Raw genomic sequence first — 19412 nt, forward strand, 5'->3', positions numbered from 1 at the left:
TTAAACTCCGGCACTTTTAGCAAAAGATGTCTTGACGTTGGTACTAGGTCACTTCTCCTAGGGGCGTGGTGTGCCCTTTCAATACCGCGATTTGTGTTACATGGTGATTTTCTTTATAGTTTTGTTCTGTTGTTTTGGTTTTATTTTCTTGGAACTCTAGCAATACTTACACGTTGGATTTTTCCCCTCCCTTCTATCTAATATTTTTTGCTTGGATTCTTCCTATTTCTCTTTGATTATTTTCAATTCCCTCCTTTCTATCACTTCTCTTACTACACTTCTTTCTAGTTTACTCTCCATTTCTGGAACCCTCCCTTAAGTTTTCTGGTTCTCTCCTGGACCACGTTAGCTCTTTTCCTTCACACCCCGGTTATTTATCCAGCTCATCTCTGGGCTTTTCTATTTCCAATCTGTTCCTGTGTATTTCTTAACTTCTCTTAGCTCGCTTCAAAATAGTAAGTTATATTTTCATCTGCATCAAGGCCGCATTTCCATGATGTTGCTATGTTACTGACACTTTTACAGCATCTTTGTATGGGGTGTGCTGACACCCCTATTTAAATGAGATCTGTTTTTTCCATACTTTCAGCAGAGTGTAACAGGGTGGGAGTGTTTCAGGGTCCTTACTATTCCCTCTTGTGGTGTTAAGGAGAAGTAGTCAACAGTGTGGCCACAGTTCTGAGATTCCTATCTTCTGGACTCTTCCACACCCAGGGGTCCAGGCATCCATCACTTCCGCTTTGTGTCCTGTCTCAGCTTGGATTACAATCGCGGCAGGTTTGCTGGGTATTTCTTCGCACTCTTAAGGATGTGTGTTCCCCTCGTGCTCTCCAGCCCTCTTAAGGCCCGCGTAGGTGTGTGTGATGTCCCCTGCACTCAGCCACAGCCTGGTCCTGGAGTCCTCTCCCATCACTTACTGGTCTCAGACCCCGAGGGGTCACGTATGGTTGACTTCTGTGCCTCTTATCATCTCCATGTCGGTCTAGCTGTTAAACTTACAGCTCCTGCACAGTCTCCACTATTGGGTATGGTTTGGCCTCACCCACGTATAGCACTTGTGTTAACGTGACTATCTGTGTTTTTTTTTCTTTCCTTTAGCAGTTCTCATTGCTCTGTTTTCTGTGTTGTTTTTTAAATTGAAGTATAGGGTTTTTTTTTTAATGTTTTTTAAATTTAGTTTTGAGACAGAGAGAGACAGAGCAAGAGCAGGGGAGGGGCAGAGAGAGAGGGAGACATAGAATCCAAAGCGGGCTCCAGGCTCTGAGCTGTCAGCACAGAGCCCGACACGGGGCTCGAACTCATGGACTGTGAGATCATGACCTGAGCTGAGGTCAGACGCTCAACCAACTGAACCCCTAGGAGCCCCTAAATTGAAGTATAGTTGACACATGGTATTATATTCATTTCAGGTGTCCAACTTAGCGATTTGACAACTCTCCATGCATTAAGAAATGCTCACCACAGTACGTGGAGTCACCAGACGAAGTTATTACAATACTGCTGATGCCATTCCCTGTGCTGTGCTTCTCACCACTGTGACTTCTTTTCTTTGTGCCTGGAGGTTTGTACCTCTTCATTCCCCTCGCCACGAGGGATCTGGGGGTATTAAACAGCTGTGCTGCCATTGTGGTTTTTCTTCACTATTTTCTAACTATTTTCAGAGGAACTGCCATGGACAGTATACGCTGACGTGTCACAGTATCCATTTGTCCATGGCTTCAACTACCCCTTAAACGTGGATGCTTCCCCCAATTATAACCATCCTGCAGATCTCTCTTGAGCTGCAAATCTTTACTAGTGCCTTGACAGACCCTCAAACTACACACGTTTCAAAATAAACTCATTTTGTCTCCCTTTCGGATCATCTCCCAAATGTGTTTTTCCTTCCCCAATTAACTTTAAACTTAATGCCATCTCTTATCCCTTGACCACACCCCTCTTTTCCACTCAAATCTTACCAGTTCAGTCACCAAATCTGCCCCCTCTATCTGCTAAAGAAACATCTCCCAACACTATCTACTGTTGTTCTCTGCCTGACTGCTTCCTTATTCTCATTGGTTTTATTCCAACCCATCTAACAAGGTCTCCTAGGCTCTGGTTCCTTCTCCCCCAACGAGCTGTTCACACTGCTGCTGGAACCACATGCCTGAAAGCCTTGCGTTTCACTCCCCTATTCAGAACCCTTCTCCGTGCCCTCAATGACCGCAGGGACAACCACACACACCGAGCTCCTCCCCGGTCTGGTGGCAACCTCTCCTCTCCACCTGTTTCACCTTCTTCCATTTCTTTGCTGCAACCTAATCTCAAGCCACGTAAGACCGCCAAGCTCATAACCTGTGCCTTTGTGTGCACTCTTGTCACTGCCTGGACCCCCCTTGTCTCATTTCCACCCGGCCTGCACTCAGCCTCTAAGACCCAGTTTTACACCCGCATCTTCTGCAACACTTTCCCGGGACCCACGCAGACCTAGATGTTTCCCCTCGATTCTTCACACAGTTCTGTAGATGGGAGCCCTTTACTGGCTTGTCAGTCACAATTTTTTGTATCTGCCTCATTCAACTGTGAGCTCATGAAGACCTCCTTCTTGGCTGCCCCAGGTCCCCAGTGCCCAGGGCAATCGATACAGCAGTGTGTGGTCAATGTCTGCTGGTGAACTGATCAGGCATGTTCAATTTAGAAGAAGCTCTTCTAAATCTCTTTATTTTAGTCAACAAGTATTTACCAAGCACCAAGTGGGATACATATATGCAGAGATGGTCCTTCCCCTCTGGCATCTACAACCTAGTCAAGAAAATAAGGCATATTCAGAAGTGTGTGTGTGTGTGTGTGTGTGTGTGTGTGTATTATTTAACATAAATAGAACAGAGAGAAGTGTATGGACTTGAATGCACTGGGTATATTTCAAGTGGGTCAAAATGTAAGAACAAACTACCATATTAAGTCTAAAAAGACATTACTATTCAAGTAGAAGAGTGGTGATGTACAAAATTATTAATATTAAGAAACATATAATGAATACTACATAATAAAAAGAGGAAAAGGAAGATTTTAGAATAAACCTTGTAAGCTGGAATATTCTTCTATTCATAGAAGGAATACCTAATGTGTTTAGATTAATCACCTTGGATCAAGATCAAACTAATCCTGAAGGATATGACTGATAGAATGGATTTCCATCTAGAGATAAGATACTAACTAGCTTTACCAAACACCAATTATGAAGATAAAAATAAAGAACACCTTAGAGAAGCCCAAAAGGTTCTTAAACTTTTTGAAAGAGTCCAGACATTGGAACTTCTTTCATTTCTTTTTTAATTTTTTTAATGTTTATTTATTTTTGAAACAGAGAGAGAGAGACCAAGAGAGCCTGCAAGGAGGGGGGGGCCGAGAGAGGGGGAGACACAGAATCCCAAGCAGGCTCCAGGCTCCGAGCTGTCAGCACAGAGCCCGACGCGGGGCTCGAACCCACGAACAGCGAGATCATGACCTGAGCTGAAGTCAGATGCTTAACTGAGCCACCCAGATGCCCCCAGACATTGGAACTTCTTGAGATCACTACCATCCCAAGTAACTATCAATAAGCTAAAAGTGTCTCATTAATGAGAAGTGTGTGTGTGTGTGTGTGTGTGTAACCCTCTCATACAGTTGTGTGCTGCTAAATGCTTCACAAGGTCTTGGGGAGACAGCATTGACTATAACGTGTGCCGACTTCTGTGCGTGAATGCTTCCACCATGGCTGATTTCAAGCTATCAACCGAGCACGAGTTAAGAGATGACAGCTGGTTCTCACAAGCTGGAATGGATGGGCCCCAACACACCACTGCTCTCATGAGTCACAGTTAATGAGTCTATTAAAAATTAGAACGCCGTATTTATAAACCCATGTGTCCAGGACATATCTTGAGCTGCTCTTTGTGAAAGTTCTCATTAAAGAGATCTCCTTTATACTTGGCATATGGCTGTATTTCAAGAATTAAAGAGCTAGCAGACGTTGGTGGCTGAACACAGGAGCTGAAGAAGTCAGAGACGATCACAAGTGTTGGAAAGGTGGTGCTATACTAACAAGAGACAGAAGCAAGGTGGGGAGGCGGTTGGGAATTAAGTGGCTGTCTCTTTGCTTTCCCAGGATGAAGGCACATCCTATTTGGACACCTGCAGACACCATACTGAATAGAGGGTTAGAGACTGTTCCTGGAGATAGGGAATTATTTATAGAAGTCAGAGACGAGGTCAGGACACAGAATCAGCTCTGGAGGAAAAATGCAGTGATATGCATCAAATATCTGATCAAATGTTGAGCTTTTTGGAGCCTTGGAGGAAGACAAACCAGTAGACAAGATGTAGTTAGGTAAACAGGAAAAATGAAAAAAAAAACCACCAAGAAACATCATGAAGGAGAATGATGAAGGCAGACAAAATGGTCAAACGCTCCATCAAGATACAGAGGGTACACAATGAGGAACGGTTTCTGGATTTCAGTCAAGGAACGGATTTCAGCAAGGGGTCCGCGGATCACAGAAATCCGCCGTTTGGGAAGACTGCCCCACGCAGGAGTCAATGCTCCCTTCTTACAACTCGGAATGCAGTGTAAGAGTCGAAGGCTTCTTTCTGCCTGACGCGTAGTTCAGATCTAAAAACCAACGAGCCAACGAACGAACAAAGCCCGAGCAGCCATGAATAGAGCTAGTGTCAGGAGAGAGGGCTGTTCCGGCTACAGGCCGAGAGGTCTGGCTCGGTGAGAGATGGAAATCCTGGCATGGCTCCTGAGCCTTTCTGTGTCCAGGGTTACTGGCCAGTTTCAACGCAGAAAGGCCTTATCCAGAACCACAAGATGGATGGCTGCCCCCGAGTGAGCCAGCCTGTGGCACAAGGACTGGTCTGGCAGAAACCTTTGGGGAGGGTGGCGATTTTGGCATCACTCTCTGCCAAAACAAAGCAAGTCTGAGATGAGAGGGAATGTCTACTAACGGGAGACAAGCTGAACCCCGCAGGAAACCCAACACGTGTGCCTGACTGGGCCCGAGTCTGGATGCTGGCTTTTGGTTTCAGAGCCCGAGGCCGGCTCTGCCTTCCCGGGCATGTGAGCACACCCACCCTCGCTCTCGCAGGGAAGACTTCTAGAGATGCAGCTTTGGCTGGGAGCGGGACGAGGTCTTGCCTGTGCCTGCACAGATCTCTTGCGGTGCCCATCAGCTTGCCCTCGCCCTGCCCAGGGGTTGCCTAGGAAACTGACGAGCCTCAGGTCCCAGCCAGCTCGCGTGGGTAGCCTTCTCTCCTGTCTCCCTTTCCTCCCAGCAACAAGCCTCCCGATGAAAGATTTGCTTGTCTTCGTTAGCAGGCTTGAGCTTTTCGAAAGGTCATCACTTCAACAGAACTCCGCATTTCCCCCTGACTTTGCAAAGACTCTTGGGGAAGGGTATTTACCTGTTCAGAGCTTGCTGGGCCCCAGGACCTCACGGGTCTCATGGTCACTGGCCACAAGGACTCTGTAGGCCAGACGGGAAAACATATGCACGCTCAGGAAGTAGCTCCCCAGGGAAATGCCATAAAACCTTGGGTCATTGTGAGTTCAAGCTGGGAAGTGCTGTGCGATTTCAGGGGCGGAAGACTTCACAGAAGAGGGAAGCTCGGGCCTGGATCCACGATTTGAGAGCGAGGACAAGAGCAAGGACCCAACGGGCAAGCACGACTGGACATAATAACGGTGTTACTTCAGTGATGCAGAACCGGGAGCAGCAAATTCACTGCTCACATCAAAAATGGACAGGAGAGGGACACACCCCCAGTCTCCACTCTAAAAGGCCAATGAGAAGAGTTTGTTCTAGAACACAAGATGGAACTGACAAGGGCTGTCTGTTCTTAGGGGAAAGGAGAAAAGAGAGAAGCAGAAAGGCGTATTTTAGAGCATGGGAGGGGTTCTAGGTCCTCCCTGGCTGCATCCAAAACAAGGTGCCTGTTTTCTCCATGACCTCTGCTCACTTCCTGCCCTTCCCTTCCTGCCTTTTCCCCTCAGGTTAGGACAGCACTTGCCCAGAGAGACCATTACCCAGAGCCATTCCCACCTTGGACACAAACTCAAGGGCTGCGCAGCCCTGATAAGGATGAGGGGCAGGTAGGGAAAGGCTTCTCAAGCTCTGATGTGCTTTACAACACCTGGAGAGCTTGTTGAGATGCAGATTCGGGTCCTGAGGGCTGGCCTGGGGGCCTGGGGGGGGTGGGGGGCTCAAGATTCTTCATTTCTCAGGAGCTCCCAGCTTGTCCAGAGACGCCCGCGTGGTCGGATCTGGGCACCCTTAGTGTAGCCAGGAGATGAAGCATCACACAGTGCTGAGAGCTCTCTGCACAAGTGCCCGGCCCTTCTGCCCCCTGCAGCTCTATCCCTAACCTCGTGGAGATGGTAACTGGGCCCTTGACCTCCTCCAAGGGGGAGCAGCAGGTCTTCACACCTGGGGCTCAGCTGGGTGACTGCCATCAATACTGTCTGCCCACCAGCCTCCCTAGACACCCTCCTGTCTAACACCTTAGCCCACTTCCCCCCGCCCGACCCAGTCGCAAAGGAATACTTCCACTCTTTCTTGGGGACAGAGGAGGGGAAACAAAGCAAGCCAGCTTTTACAGATGAAGATCCCCAGGGCAGAGTCCTACCTGTCCTTCCCCGTCGCTAGCCTCGGAAAGATGCCTCGCCTCTAGCAGCCACATCTGTCCATCCAGACCCTGACTGTAGGAGGAAACGATTTTCCTGCCCCTCGTGTTTCTGACCTGCAACCTAGCAATTCGTGGGGGAGAGTATTGGCCACTCGTTGGCTCTGGCTCCTTGGGAGTTGGACAGAGTGAGCGCGGTCGCTGGATCCTGGGGCTCCTCCCGCAGACCCTGGAGGGACGGGTTTGTTTCTTGAGCATTTTCTGAGGGTTTAGGGAAACACGTATTGACGACTGTCAGTGGCCCAGATGAGCACAATGAGTGGTAGCTTGTCAATTAAGATAGTGTTTGAATACTGGCACTTAATTGAGCTAGACCGCTAAAACAAGGAACATTCAAAGCCGGGGAACAAGCAGGCAGAGGTACTGCGAACCCACCCTAGGCCAGAAGAATGTGCGCTCTCCCTCGGGAAGATGAGAAGGGTCCACTCTGCCAGGTGCTTCTGTCCTAATATCTCATGTTAAGCTCACGGCAACCACTGCATGTAAATAACGGGAAATGGGGCTCAGACAGCTTAAGCACGCTGAACGAGGACGCCCAGTTTCCAGGCAACAGAGCTGGGAATCCATCGTGGGTGCGTCTGGAGCAAAACCCCTCGCTCTTGCATGAAAGACGTACGCCCTCGTACGAACCTCGGATCACACAAACGTGGCCTCGGATCCTAGCTCTACCCTTGGGAGAGTCACTCAATCCAAATGCGCCTCTGTGTCCTCGTCCACAGAAATGGAGGGGACGTCTGCTTCCTGCACCGTCGTGGGATGGTACGACCAGAGGAGTGTAACAGGCTTTGAGCCCGGCACGGGATTGAGGACTCAGGGAAGCTCAGCCAGGTCAGGGACTGCCCTTTCTTATTTGTGGAGATGGAGTCTGATGTCAGAAGGCCTCTCTACCCCCACTGGAGGCCCCAGGATACACACCCCCAAACGCATGCCGCAGAATCTCGTGGGGGAAATAATTAGAGGCTGAAACAAAAAAGGGGGCGAAAAGGAAGTAAGGTTGGGGACAGCCCTTACCTTCGACCAGTCTCCCACCATTAAATGTGGAGGACAGTCTGTTCGGGCGCAGGACTTGTGAGAAGACGCCTTGGGTCCTTGGCACAACTCATCGGAGAGATTCAAGAAGCCGCCGTCCGTTAACAGCTGCCGGCACGTGACTCTTCGGTTCTGAGTCCCCCCGCCACAGGTCCTGGAACACTGAGGAGACGGAAGGAGGTGGGTCGGGGCTTGAACGGCCACGGGCGTGGCGGACCGTGGGGTCCCCGGTCTGCTGTACCTGCTGCCATTCCTCGATGTGCCAGCTAGGAGGGCAATCAAACTGACTGCAGGCTTGTAAAGCGTGGGGCTTCTCGTCCCTGCATTCCTCGGGGGGGGCCGGGGACTCCCCCGGGTAGAGGCAGTGCACCTCCCGGGTCTGGATTCCGACGCCACAGGTAGCCGAGCAGGGCCCCCAAGAGCCGGTGTGCCACCTGTACCAAAACACAAGGGACGGGGGAGTTGAAGTGGCCGGTGAGACCACGTGCAACGGTCCGAGCATCAACGATTTCAAGTTCTTCTCTGGGCGCCCAGATTTCACACTCCACGCGCAGACCCGAGACCACAGCATCCCCACCGACAGATGGCGGTTAAAACACAGACACATAATATGCACAGGCAAGAAACGCGGGGCAAGTGTTTAAAGATTTTTTTTACCCACTTGGGAAAGCCCAGAGGACAAAAGGAGCAGATCTCTCCCCGTTCTTAACATGCCACCATATATCGATAATAAAATCTTGGTTTTGTTTTGAATAGAGCCCCAAGGCAAGCATGATTTATATGGGTGTCAGAAGAAATTTTAAATGCTTAAAAGCACGCTTCAGGAAATTTCCAGGGCACCTGGATTCATTATTTGGACTATCCCTAAGAAAATTCTTCTCTGTTAGGATTGGATTTACAACACGTACGTATAATGGGATTCCTTTCCAATAAGATCTTGGAAAAATCAGGTTTTCTCATGAAACATCTGTGAAAATGAAAACCCAGGGCAGCTGCTTTTGATACATATTTCCAAACTGCATTCAAGGAAGATTCTCTCGAATCTCAATTCACACTCCCGCTAGAAGCATGTGAGAGACCGTGGTTTCTGTCACCCACACCGGGCAGCATCCCTGCCCACCTGATGGGTGAACGACTGGACGTTATAGTTATCTTAATTTGGGGATATTTAATGATCAGCGAACGCCAATTTTTAACCAGTGGAGACATATCATAAGGAAACAATTTTAAAATGCTTACAATTGACATAAAAGGATGTTTGCTCCTAGGTGGTGGGTAATAGCAAAAAAACAAAAAACAAAAAGCCAATTTAATTAAATTTTATAAAATGGAATGAATGAGACGGTCTAAATGTTTAACAATAAAGGGTAAACTACGTAACTGTATATTCATGCAGCACAATGCTAGCAGCCATTTAAAAACAAAGTATAGTTATGGACATTGAAATAAATTCATGGTACATGTTTATTAGAAAACAGGTCAAAAATACTGTATAATCATATTGTTTTATGCATTTATAAATGCATGCAGAAAAAAAGCCTGGATAATTACACATCAGAATGTTAACAGTGATGAGGTCTAAGTGATAGGATTTTTATTTTCTTTATTCTTGCCAGTATTTCCCCTGATTTTCCTTAAAATAAACATTCATTGTTAGAAAAAATAAGTTCTTCGAAAAAAAAATAGTGTTTATCTAAGGGTGACTTTCAGTTTTTCTGATTTCTAATTTTCTATAATAAATATGTTTTACTTGTGCAAATAAGAGGAAAAATACAAAATGAAAAGTATGCGAGACAAATGCAATGGGACAAAAAGATGAAAACTTTCATTTATGGAGGCAAAGTTCACAATGAAGATATAATACTCATAAAAGTATGAAGACTGAATAAAAAGTATAAATATACATATAAAGTACAGCTGTTAGATATAAGGAAAATAGAAGGATAAGTAATAAAAAATTTTAAAAGCTATAAAATACTTCTCTAAGCCCCTGGTATATCAAGAAGGCAAACTTTAAATAAGAATATAGAAAATTTAGGGACACATTTCGAAGGCTTGATGACGTAGATAAATTTTGGGGAAATTACAAAAAGTTTTACTCAAGATTGGGACTAGATCCTGTTAATTTTGTGGTTGAGTTTGTACAAATTTTCAAGAAACAGGAGAACTCCCATGTTATTTTAAAAGCTCCAAAGTAAAAAAGAAGATTAAAATATTCTCATGCATCACAAAGCTAGGAAAAAGCTTGAGCACAAAATCTGCAAATATACATAAAGAGTTTTACATGTAATGATGTATTCTAAATCCTAAATAAAAGAGAAGTATAAATCCCAAGTAAAAGAAAAGTTAATCAAAGGATTACAATACTAACAGTACACACTGTGGACTGAATGGTTGTATCCCTCCCCCAAATTATTTGAAGTCCTCAATTTTGATGTGATGGTAGTTGAGACTGGGACTTTAGGAGGTAATCAGAGTTAGATGAGGTCATGAGGTGGGGGCCTCACGATGGGATCAGTGGCCTTATCAGAAGAGAAACCAGAGTTCTCTCTCTCTCTCTCTCTCTCTCTCTCTCTCTCTCTCTCTCTCTCTCTCTTTCTCTCTCTCCAACAGGAGGACACAGAAAAAAGGCAGGTGTCTTCAAGCCAGGAAGAGAGCTCTCATCAGAACTGTGCCCTTTCCAGCACCTTGATCTTAGACTTTCCAACCTCCAGAACTGTGAGAAAATAATTTTTTGCTTAATCTATCCAATCGATGACATTTTGTTATCACAGCTTGGGCTGATTAATATAGCATGTTTTTTTGACCACAGTGGAACCATATGAGACAATCCCAATACTTAGAAATAATCATCTAAATTACTCATGGATCAAAGAAGAAATCATAATGGAAATTAGACAGCATGTTTTAGATACTTGTTATTAAAAATACAAAGTGCTAAAACCTGTGGAATGCAGCTAAAGCCATGATTAGAAGAAAATCAATAGCCTTAAATGAATATATTAAAAAGAAAGGCTTAAAATCATAACCTAAGTATCCATTTCAAAGAAGTTAAAAAAAACAGTAAATTAACCCCCCCCCCCCAAAAAAAGTAGAAGAGAGGTACAAAATACATGAGAACAGATATGAATGGACCAGAAAACAAAAGTTACCCCTTCAAAAGACTAATAAAATTGATAAACTCATGGTGATTTAGGAAGAACAAAAAGATAATCCATAATTACCAACGAAAGGAATTTAAGAGGGGATCTCAAAAGCATTAAAAATAAAGAGTACAGGGCACGTGGGTGGCTCAATCAGTTAAGTGTCTGACTTCAGCTCAGGGCACGATCTCATGATTCATGAGGTTGAGCTCCGTATCAGGCTCGGCACTGACAGTGCAGAGCCTGCTTTGGATCCTCTGTCTCTCTGTCTGTCTGTCTGTCTGTCTCTTTCTCTCTCCCTCTCTCAAAAATAAATAAACATTAAAAAAATAAAATAGAAATAAAGAGAATAAGTGTGTAATGGAAAACACTATATGTCAATAAATTAAAAAACTTACATAGACTGAAAATATTCCTACAAAAACCGACTTACCAAACTAACACATAAATGGAGAGAAATATGAATAGTTCTATATCTATTAGGTTAAATTTGTAATTTAAAATACTTAAAAAAGAAGCTCAAGTGTCAGATTCCTTGGAGAAATTCTACTAAACATTTAATGCATAAATATTCCAATCTTATATAAATTCTCCAGAAATAGAAAAAGAGGGAAAACTTCCTGACTCATTTAGGTCAATGTCACTCATAAACACAGATGTATAAATCCTAAACAAAATATTACCAATGAAATGATAAATAAATATTACATCGTGACCAAGTTGGGATTATTCCTGGAAGGCAAAGTGGCTTCCATCTTGGCAAATCAATCAGTGTTTTTGATATTAACAAAACATAGGAGAGAAATCATGTGATTGTTTCAATAGAGGGTGAAAAACAGTTGATAATTGCACCAATATTCATGATTGAGAACTTTCTTAATCTGAATAAGTGCATCCAAAAAAGCAAATGGTAGTGGTGGTGGCAGTGGAGGAGAATAGAGCAAGATATCTGCATCCTTCTCTCTTTAAAAAACAAAAGGCAGTAACAGTTAATGAAAGACATAAGGCTCAAGCTAATTTCCCATACAAAATAAACATCTCAGTAGACCATAAATCAAATGGAAACAGTGCTGAAGTGGACTAAGGTTATCCAGGTTTAGTGGATGCCAGGATTGAAAACTTGCCGTAACAGCTGGGAGTCCAATTTCTACGGGGAAAGTAAACACCTGGCACCACAGTGAGGGGGGTGACTGAAGCTAGGCTTGTTTCTAGAAACACAGTGGGCAAGACTCCCTGACCCATAACTGAAGGCTGAAGAAAAGTAGCCTGTGTGTGCGGTTGAAATTGATCAGCTGTCTGGGATAACATAAAAGAAGGGAGATAACTGGAGCCTGGTTATTGCGCCAAACTGTCATATAATCTGGGAAGGGTTCTGCAAAATCTCACCTGGGATCAGAACCTAAAGGAAGCAATATGAGACCTGGTTCTGATCTGAGGCTCTTGGGGAGAGGTATTTATTCAGATAAGCCAAAAACTCCAGAGAAGAACACGTAACTCCCATTCAATATGAGCTTGCAAACCAAAAGGTACAAGGAGAAAAAAAATTAATGACATGAAAGCGAGCAGACACGCTCAACAGATGACAGAATTCTCCCCTAAAGAAATAGAAATAACAATAGCACTACTTGTATAGCATGTACTATTTCCCACATTTGGTTTTACTATAATACTCACTTTATAGTGTCTTAAAAAACTTTAATGTAACTATGTTGGTTTTTTTTTTTATTCTTAGGGGCTAATAATGATCCAGGAAATAGCAGACTGATTGCATATGCTTCCTTCTGTTTCCTTCCACCCACACTCCCAAAAATACCCACTAAAAAGAGAGCAAAGCGATAAAAGTGGTGTCAAACAAAGGCATATAACCACAAAGACAAAGAGACTATCAGAGATGCATTTGAAACATTTTGTAAGCCAGAGAGAAGATGGAAAGTGATGTTTAACTTAGCAGCCTGAAGAACTCTGAAAACCAAGCCGGTATTTGTGGGAAAGTCCAAAAGCAAGAAGCCATGAGAAGATCAGACACAACATATGTCTAAAACTGGGGCATAGCTGAAGCTAAAATTCACTGAAAGTGATTCACTTAAAGTCTATACAAACCTGAAATCCTTTTGCATGTCTGAGGCATGAAGGCGATTTATTCTCCCACACCTGACAGAAGGTCAAGGGACTTACTTAAGGACTTGGCAAAGAGCAAAAAGTGGGGGACTGTACTAAGAATGAGGAATAAGTGAGGATCTACGTATTGCCAGGTGAGACCATTAGAGTTCTTCTGTCTTGGCTCAGAAAAAATACTTCCAGTCAGACTTGTATCCTTTTCCCATGCGACAAAAGGTTGGAGAAATCATCACTAGAAACATTAACCGGCTACACAAAAACAAACTCAAAATGGATGAAAGACCTAAATGTAAGACAGGAAGCCATCAAAATCCTCGAGGAGAAAACAGGTAAAAACCTCTTTGACCTTGGCTGCAGGAACTTCTTACTCAACATGTCTCCGGAGGCAAGGGAAACAAAAGCAAAAATGAACCATTGGGACCTCATCAAAATAAAAAGCTTCTGCACAGTGAAGGAAGCAATGAGCAAAACTAAAAGGCAACTGACAGAATGGGAGAAGATACTTGCAAATGACATATCAGATAAAGCTTTAGTATCCAAAATCTATAAAGAACTTAACACCCAAAAAACAAATAATCCAGTGAAGAAATGGGCAAGAGACATGAATAGACACTTCTCCAAAGAAGACATCCAGATGGCCAACCGACACATGAAAAAATACTCAACATCACTCATCATCATGAAAACACAAATCAAAATCACAATGAGACACCACCTCATACCTGTCAGAATGGCTAACATTAACAACTCTGGCAACAACAGAGGTTGGTGAGGATGCAGAGAAAGTGGATCTCTTTTGCACCACTGGTGGGAATGCAAACTGGTGTATCCACTCTGAAAACCGTATGGAGATTCCTCAAAAAATTAAACTACCCTATGACCCAGCAATTGCATTACTAGGTATTTATCCATGCAATACAGGTGTGCTGTTTCGAAGGGACACATGCACCCAAATGTTTATAGCAGCACTATACACACACACACACACACACACACACACACACACACACAATGGAGTATTCCTCGACAATCAAAAAGAACGAAATCCTGCCATTTGCAACTACGTGGATGGAACTAGTGGGTATTATGCTAAGTGAAATTAGTCAGAGAAAGACAAAAATCCTATGACTTCACTCATATGAGGACTTTAAGATACAAAACAGAGGAACATAAGGGAAGGGAAGCAAAAGTAATATAAAAACAGGGAGTGGGATAAAACATAAGAGACTCTTAAATATGGAGAACAAACAGATGGTTACTGGAGGGGTTGTGAGAGGGGGGATGGTTTAAATGGGGAAGGGGCACTAAGGAGTCTACTCCTGAAATCATTGTTGCACTATATGCTAACTAACTTGGATGTAAATTTAAAAAATAAATAAATTAAAAGATATTCAATAAAAAAAGAAAAAAAGAAACATTAACTAGCTTGAGAGCAAAAATCAAATTCAGAAGGTCTCCCTATGAAGCAGCCCATCTAGATCACTCTAGAGTGAAGCCTACCACTCAACAAATTCTGTCCATATACACAGGGCTTCCAATCTGCCTTTTTTAATACATCATACTTAAATGAATAGTCAAGGAACATAAAATATTTAATTAAAACATCTAAGAAAAAAGAAACCAAAATAGGCATACAGGAGAAAACAGACAGAATGCAAGGTACAAAAGAAAACAAAACTAATATAAAATAAAAACTTCATAATTCATATTCTCAAGAAACAAAAGATACTGTATTCACGAAATGAAAACAGGATGTTATTTAAAAAGGTACTAGGAACCTAAAGAGAACCAAAAAGACCTGTGTAAATTAAAAATAACTAAATAAAAATGTAACCAATCAATTGAGAAATAGAAGTAAAGATAACTCTCAAAAAGTAGGAATAGAAGAAATGCAAAGTTGGGTCAGTTCAGAAAGTCCAACATTATACAATGGGAGGTTCATTTAAAAAGCAGAAGAAAAGAATAACTGGAGAAAATTTCCCAAAATGGAAAGAAGTATTAGGATTTTAAAGCCCCTCCCAATTTCCCAGCACAAAAGATAACAATGAGCTACGCCAAAGCATATGACGTTGTTCCACTGTCTTCCAGAGGTAATAAAACAGGTCTGCGCGGATGATGAGGGATCTACGTGGCAAAGCAGTTCTCAAAGCAGCACTGGATGTTAGAACTCAGTGAATGGAGCAATGCTTCAAGAAATTGTTTGGAGGACACCTGGGTTCAGTCAGCTAAGTGTCCGACTCTGGATTTCAGCTCAGGTCATGATCTCAGAGTCCTGGCATCCAGCCTCGAGTCAGGTTCAGTATTGGGCATGGAGAATGCTTGATCTTCTCTCTCTCCCTCTCTCTCTACCCCTCCCCTAATTGCTCACACACATGTGCTCTCTTGCTCTGTGTCTCAAAAAAAAATTTTTTTGAGAGGAAGTGATATGCAACTTTGAAATCTACACCCAGACAAAAGATTAAGGTGTAATAGAACATTTCCAGATATTCAAGAGCAAAAATTTAATCCCTAGCTTTCTTGGGAAGCTCCTGGATTTATGTGCTCCAACAAAAAATAGTGAACAGCCTAAGAAAGAGGAAAGCATGGAACATGAAGGGTGGAAAACAAAGAATCCAATGTAAAAGAGATGCAAGGAACCCTCAATATGAGAGTGAAAGGACACAAAAACTGTTTAGGAAGGAGCAACCAGTCCAATTTGGAGCAGGAAGAGGAAGTGCTCTGAGAGGGATATCCCCAAGAAAATGATGTAACAGAATACATGATGTATTTGAATGCACTGCAAGGATAGTTAAACCCTGGTAGATATTTTGAGAATAAATTAATGATAGGATCATAGGAACTAAGAAAACAAAAAAATGAAGGCAATTATAAACTCCAGAGAAAACAAAAATGAAAATGCAACCATAGTAAAGTATTAAATGTTTCATTCTCCCTTTTTTAAGAACAGCTTTATTGAGATATACTTTATATAACTTAAACTTTACCTTTTTATAATGTTGCAAAGTTCCTTTTAAGAAACAGATCCTGCCTAGTCCTGGGCCCTTTTAGATACTAAAAGCCTCACTATGGTGGAACATCTGACCATGATCCAACAGATAAGCATATGACTCGAGCTGCTTATAATGAAGTGGACATACTGTGAGATTGAGCCCCATGTGGGGCTCTGCGCTGACAGTATGGAGTCTGCTTGGGATTCTCTCTCCCTCTCTCTCTGCCTCTCTGCTGCTTACGCTCTATATCTCAAAATAAATAAAAAAGAATTAATTCTAGGTTATCTCATTGGTTCTTCTTTAATGTTTATTTATTTTTGAGAGAGAGTGAGCACAAGTAGGGGAGGGGCAGAGAGAAAGGGAGACATGGAATCTGAAGCAGGCTCCAGGGTCTGAGCTGTCAACACAGAGCCCAGTGTGGGGCTGGAACTTACATACTGAGAGATCATGACCCTCGCCAAGGTTGGCCGCTTAACCAACTAAGCCAGCCAGGCATGCCTCTAATTGGTTCTTTTTAAGACTCACCTATTCTTACCACATTTCTGCCTATGTCTATTTTGTAATTTCCAGTTCTTCACATGGATGTTATTTACCAATTTATATCACCAAAGATCTTAGTAATACTTAAAGTCTTTTTTGGATTGTTCTGGTATCTTGATTTCTTCTGGAGTGAATTCACCTTTCAGCTGCTGATGCCAGTGACTATCTTCATTAGCATTAGATTTCTTCATGTGCTTTGGAATTTCATTTTGCAGGCTCAACGTGGAGGAAGGTTTCTCTTTCCTCATCTCCCTTTATCCTTTTCTCTGACCCTTAACCCTTCTCTGTCTACAGTTTTGCTTGTCTCCATCCAGCCCTCCAGGATCTCCAGTCTGGAACCGAGTCTTGCGTGGACAACATGGCACAAAAGCACAGCAAGGGCGCTGGGGGTCCAACCACTGAGCTAACATGTAATCTGGGCTTGTATCATTGTGTCTGTCCTCTGTCTCCCCAAGCACACAGCCTTCACACAATGGCTTCAGGCTGGGCTCGGCAGCACCTTTTTCCTGAAAAGAAACAGTGGAGGTGGTTCCTTCTTAATCAATCAAAAGGAAGGTATTCAGTCCCTCCTCTCCATAGGCACTGAATTCTCACGTACCCCAACGGCTTTGGGGCCTCAAGCCCTCAAGAACCACAGGTCTGTTTCCACTCATCACTTCACACTTCCGTCCCTTTCCTGGCCCAGATAGTTCTTTTCGTGACTTTCCCCTGGGTATATTGTTTTAATTTCCCTGTTCTTATACAGCATCGATCATCAATCTGTATTTGGAACAGAATGTATAATTAAAACACCATCTCCGTTGGAAACCTATTAATTAGAATGTGAGTTTAGCTATAAATTTCCAGTAGCTTTCGAGGTGAGGGCAATCACCAACAGTAGATATATCCATCACATTTTGATGATAATTGAGCCACATGGGTAAGTAACTAAAAGGACATTGTCTCACTATAATTCGGCTTAGATGTATAACTTATTTGGAGTGACTTCGGATATTCATCTTTCAAGAAAGTACGGAGCTAGAAGCAGCCACCAGAGGCCCAAGGGACTGGAAATGAAACCACTGTTAATCAAGAAATGGGTAGCGGTTTCTTCTTAACAGACAATGGGCTAAATACAGAATTTTTTCAAGCTCAAGAACTGGGTAACAAGTAGGCGGAGGAACACATCCCTCTTGCCTCTTGCTTTCTGACCTCCCTCCCTAGCAGTGCTGACTGCTGTCAGAGAAGAAAGCCTTCCTCAGATGAGTGGGACCATTATGTAACCTTGCCTGTTTCTGCAAGCTGCTGGCTCGCTCCTGGAAAAAGCAAACTCCATAAATAGCAGACACTCAGCAGTTAGAGCATAGACCAGGGGGAGTAACCCCATAAGAGCAAATAAACATACAACACCCCACCTTGGAGAATCTAGGCAAATACATCAAATGCATTTGCCTTTGGGTAAATAAAGATCCACTGACTGTCCAACCCAATCTCAGTGGTAAGTTCCACCCTGGGGTGATATTTTACTGCTATTGCCCTTGGAGTCAGTAAATATTTGTGTGGAAAATATTACGCAACACCCTGTTCCTGTTATTCCTACACCACTGGTTTCTAGAACCTAAAACATTTTTGTAAACTTACCTTTACTTTGGCACCGACCCTTTGTCTCTGCTGGGCTTTTTCCAACATAATTCTCAACGCTCGAAAAGTTTATTAAATTTGCAATTTTGAAGCGAGGAAGAGTGTTTCCCTTCACAGAAAAACAGACTCTTAATTTTGCAAAGAGGCCAAGACATATCGTGTGCTCTATTATTCCTCGCTTGGAAGCTCTGTGGGCAAGAAGTGGCCGGAGAAGATAACGTGCAATCATTGTTGCGGAGGCACAGCAAAGAGGGGACAGAGGCTCTCTGCACACAGGGCGCACCAGCGTGCGTCCCTCAGCAGCCCTAAGAAACAAGGTCCGGACCTGTTCCTAAATCCTGCTCTGGCTCAGCGAGCAAAGAAAGAGCAGTACCGCAGAGTGGGCTCAACCCTCTCAAGGGAAGGCTGTTGTTCTTAGAACTAAAATGAGCCCTGAGCATTTCCAACTACTCATGAGTTGACCCAAGGGTCTAGGCATAGTTCTGAAGATGTGAGTGAAAAACGCAACCTGAAAGCGCCCTCTACAGTGAAAGGCTGGCACTGAAAGGACCTTGGGGGTCACAATGGGCAGCATCTCCCATCGTTACTCAGATGGAGAAGCTCAGCTCGGAGGGCTAGGCACCTTCTGAAACTGCCGGAGGGGGTCGAGCGGGGGTGCCGCCCCTGACCCACCCCCGGTCCTCTCTCCACTCCTAAGAGCTCCCCTCTAACAAGGGTCTCATTCTATTGGACTTCATTATACCAGTGAGAAGCGATCACTTCCCCGGGGAGAGAATAAACTTGTTTCATGGTAGAAAAGGGCTCCAGACAGTGGGCCTGGCACGTGCAAAGGTCTGAAGGCATGAACAAACAGGAGCGTGGGTCATGGTGAAAATTCACCATGGCTGCTGAGGAAGTTCCTCTGCATGTGTGTGCATTTGCGTGTGTGTGCACACGCCCGCAGTGAGGGCGGTAGTGACGGGAGACAGGGTTCAAACCTAAAACCAGGGTCACAAAGGACTTTATAGGCTGTAGCGGATTGGACTGCTTCCCCCTAAAAGTTGTCGAAGCTTTGAGTCCTAGTACCTGTAAATGTGACCTTATTTGGAAAGAGGGTCTTTGCCAATGATCAACTTAGATGACGTCATTAGAATGGGCCCCGATCCAATATGAGGGCTGTCCCAATAACAAGGGGACGTTTGGACAAAGAGACAAACAGGAGGAAGACAACACGGAAACACAGGGAGAACAGCATCTGTGAGCCAAGGAACGCCGGCGGCTCCCAAGAGCC

The 19412-nt window shown here is 43.8% G+C and overlaps 1 protein-coding gene across 3 annotated transcripts in view; it reads right to left on the reverse strand.

Moving 5' to 3' along the window:
* Positions 1-19412, reverse strand: part of ADAMTSL3 (ADAMTS like 3) — a 351370-nt gene that overhangs the window by 78763 nt on the left and 253195 nt on the right. For all 3 annotated transcript variants that reach the window (XM_023254830.2, XM_045058725.1, XM_045058726.1), the window contains 2 exons: positions 7973-8165; positions 7714-7893 (listed from right to left, as the gene is read on the reverse strand). In XM_023254830.2, the coding sequence (XP_023110598.2) occupies positions 7714-7893; positions 7973-8165 (373 nt within the window). The remainder of the gene's footprint in view (positions 1-7713; positions 7894-7972; positions 8166-19412) is intronic.

The sequence above is a fragment of the Felis catus genome, chromosome B3 (assembly GCF_018350175.1).
Source record: "Felis catus isolate Fca126 chromosome B3, F.catus_Fca126_mat1.0, whole genome shotgun sequence".
Taxonomy (NCBI): Eukaryota; Metazoa; Chordata; class Mammalia; order Carnivora; family Felidae; genus Felis; species Felis catus.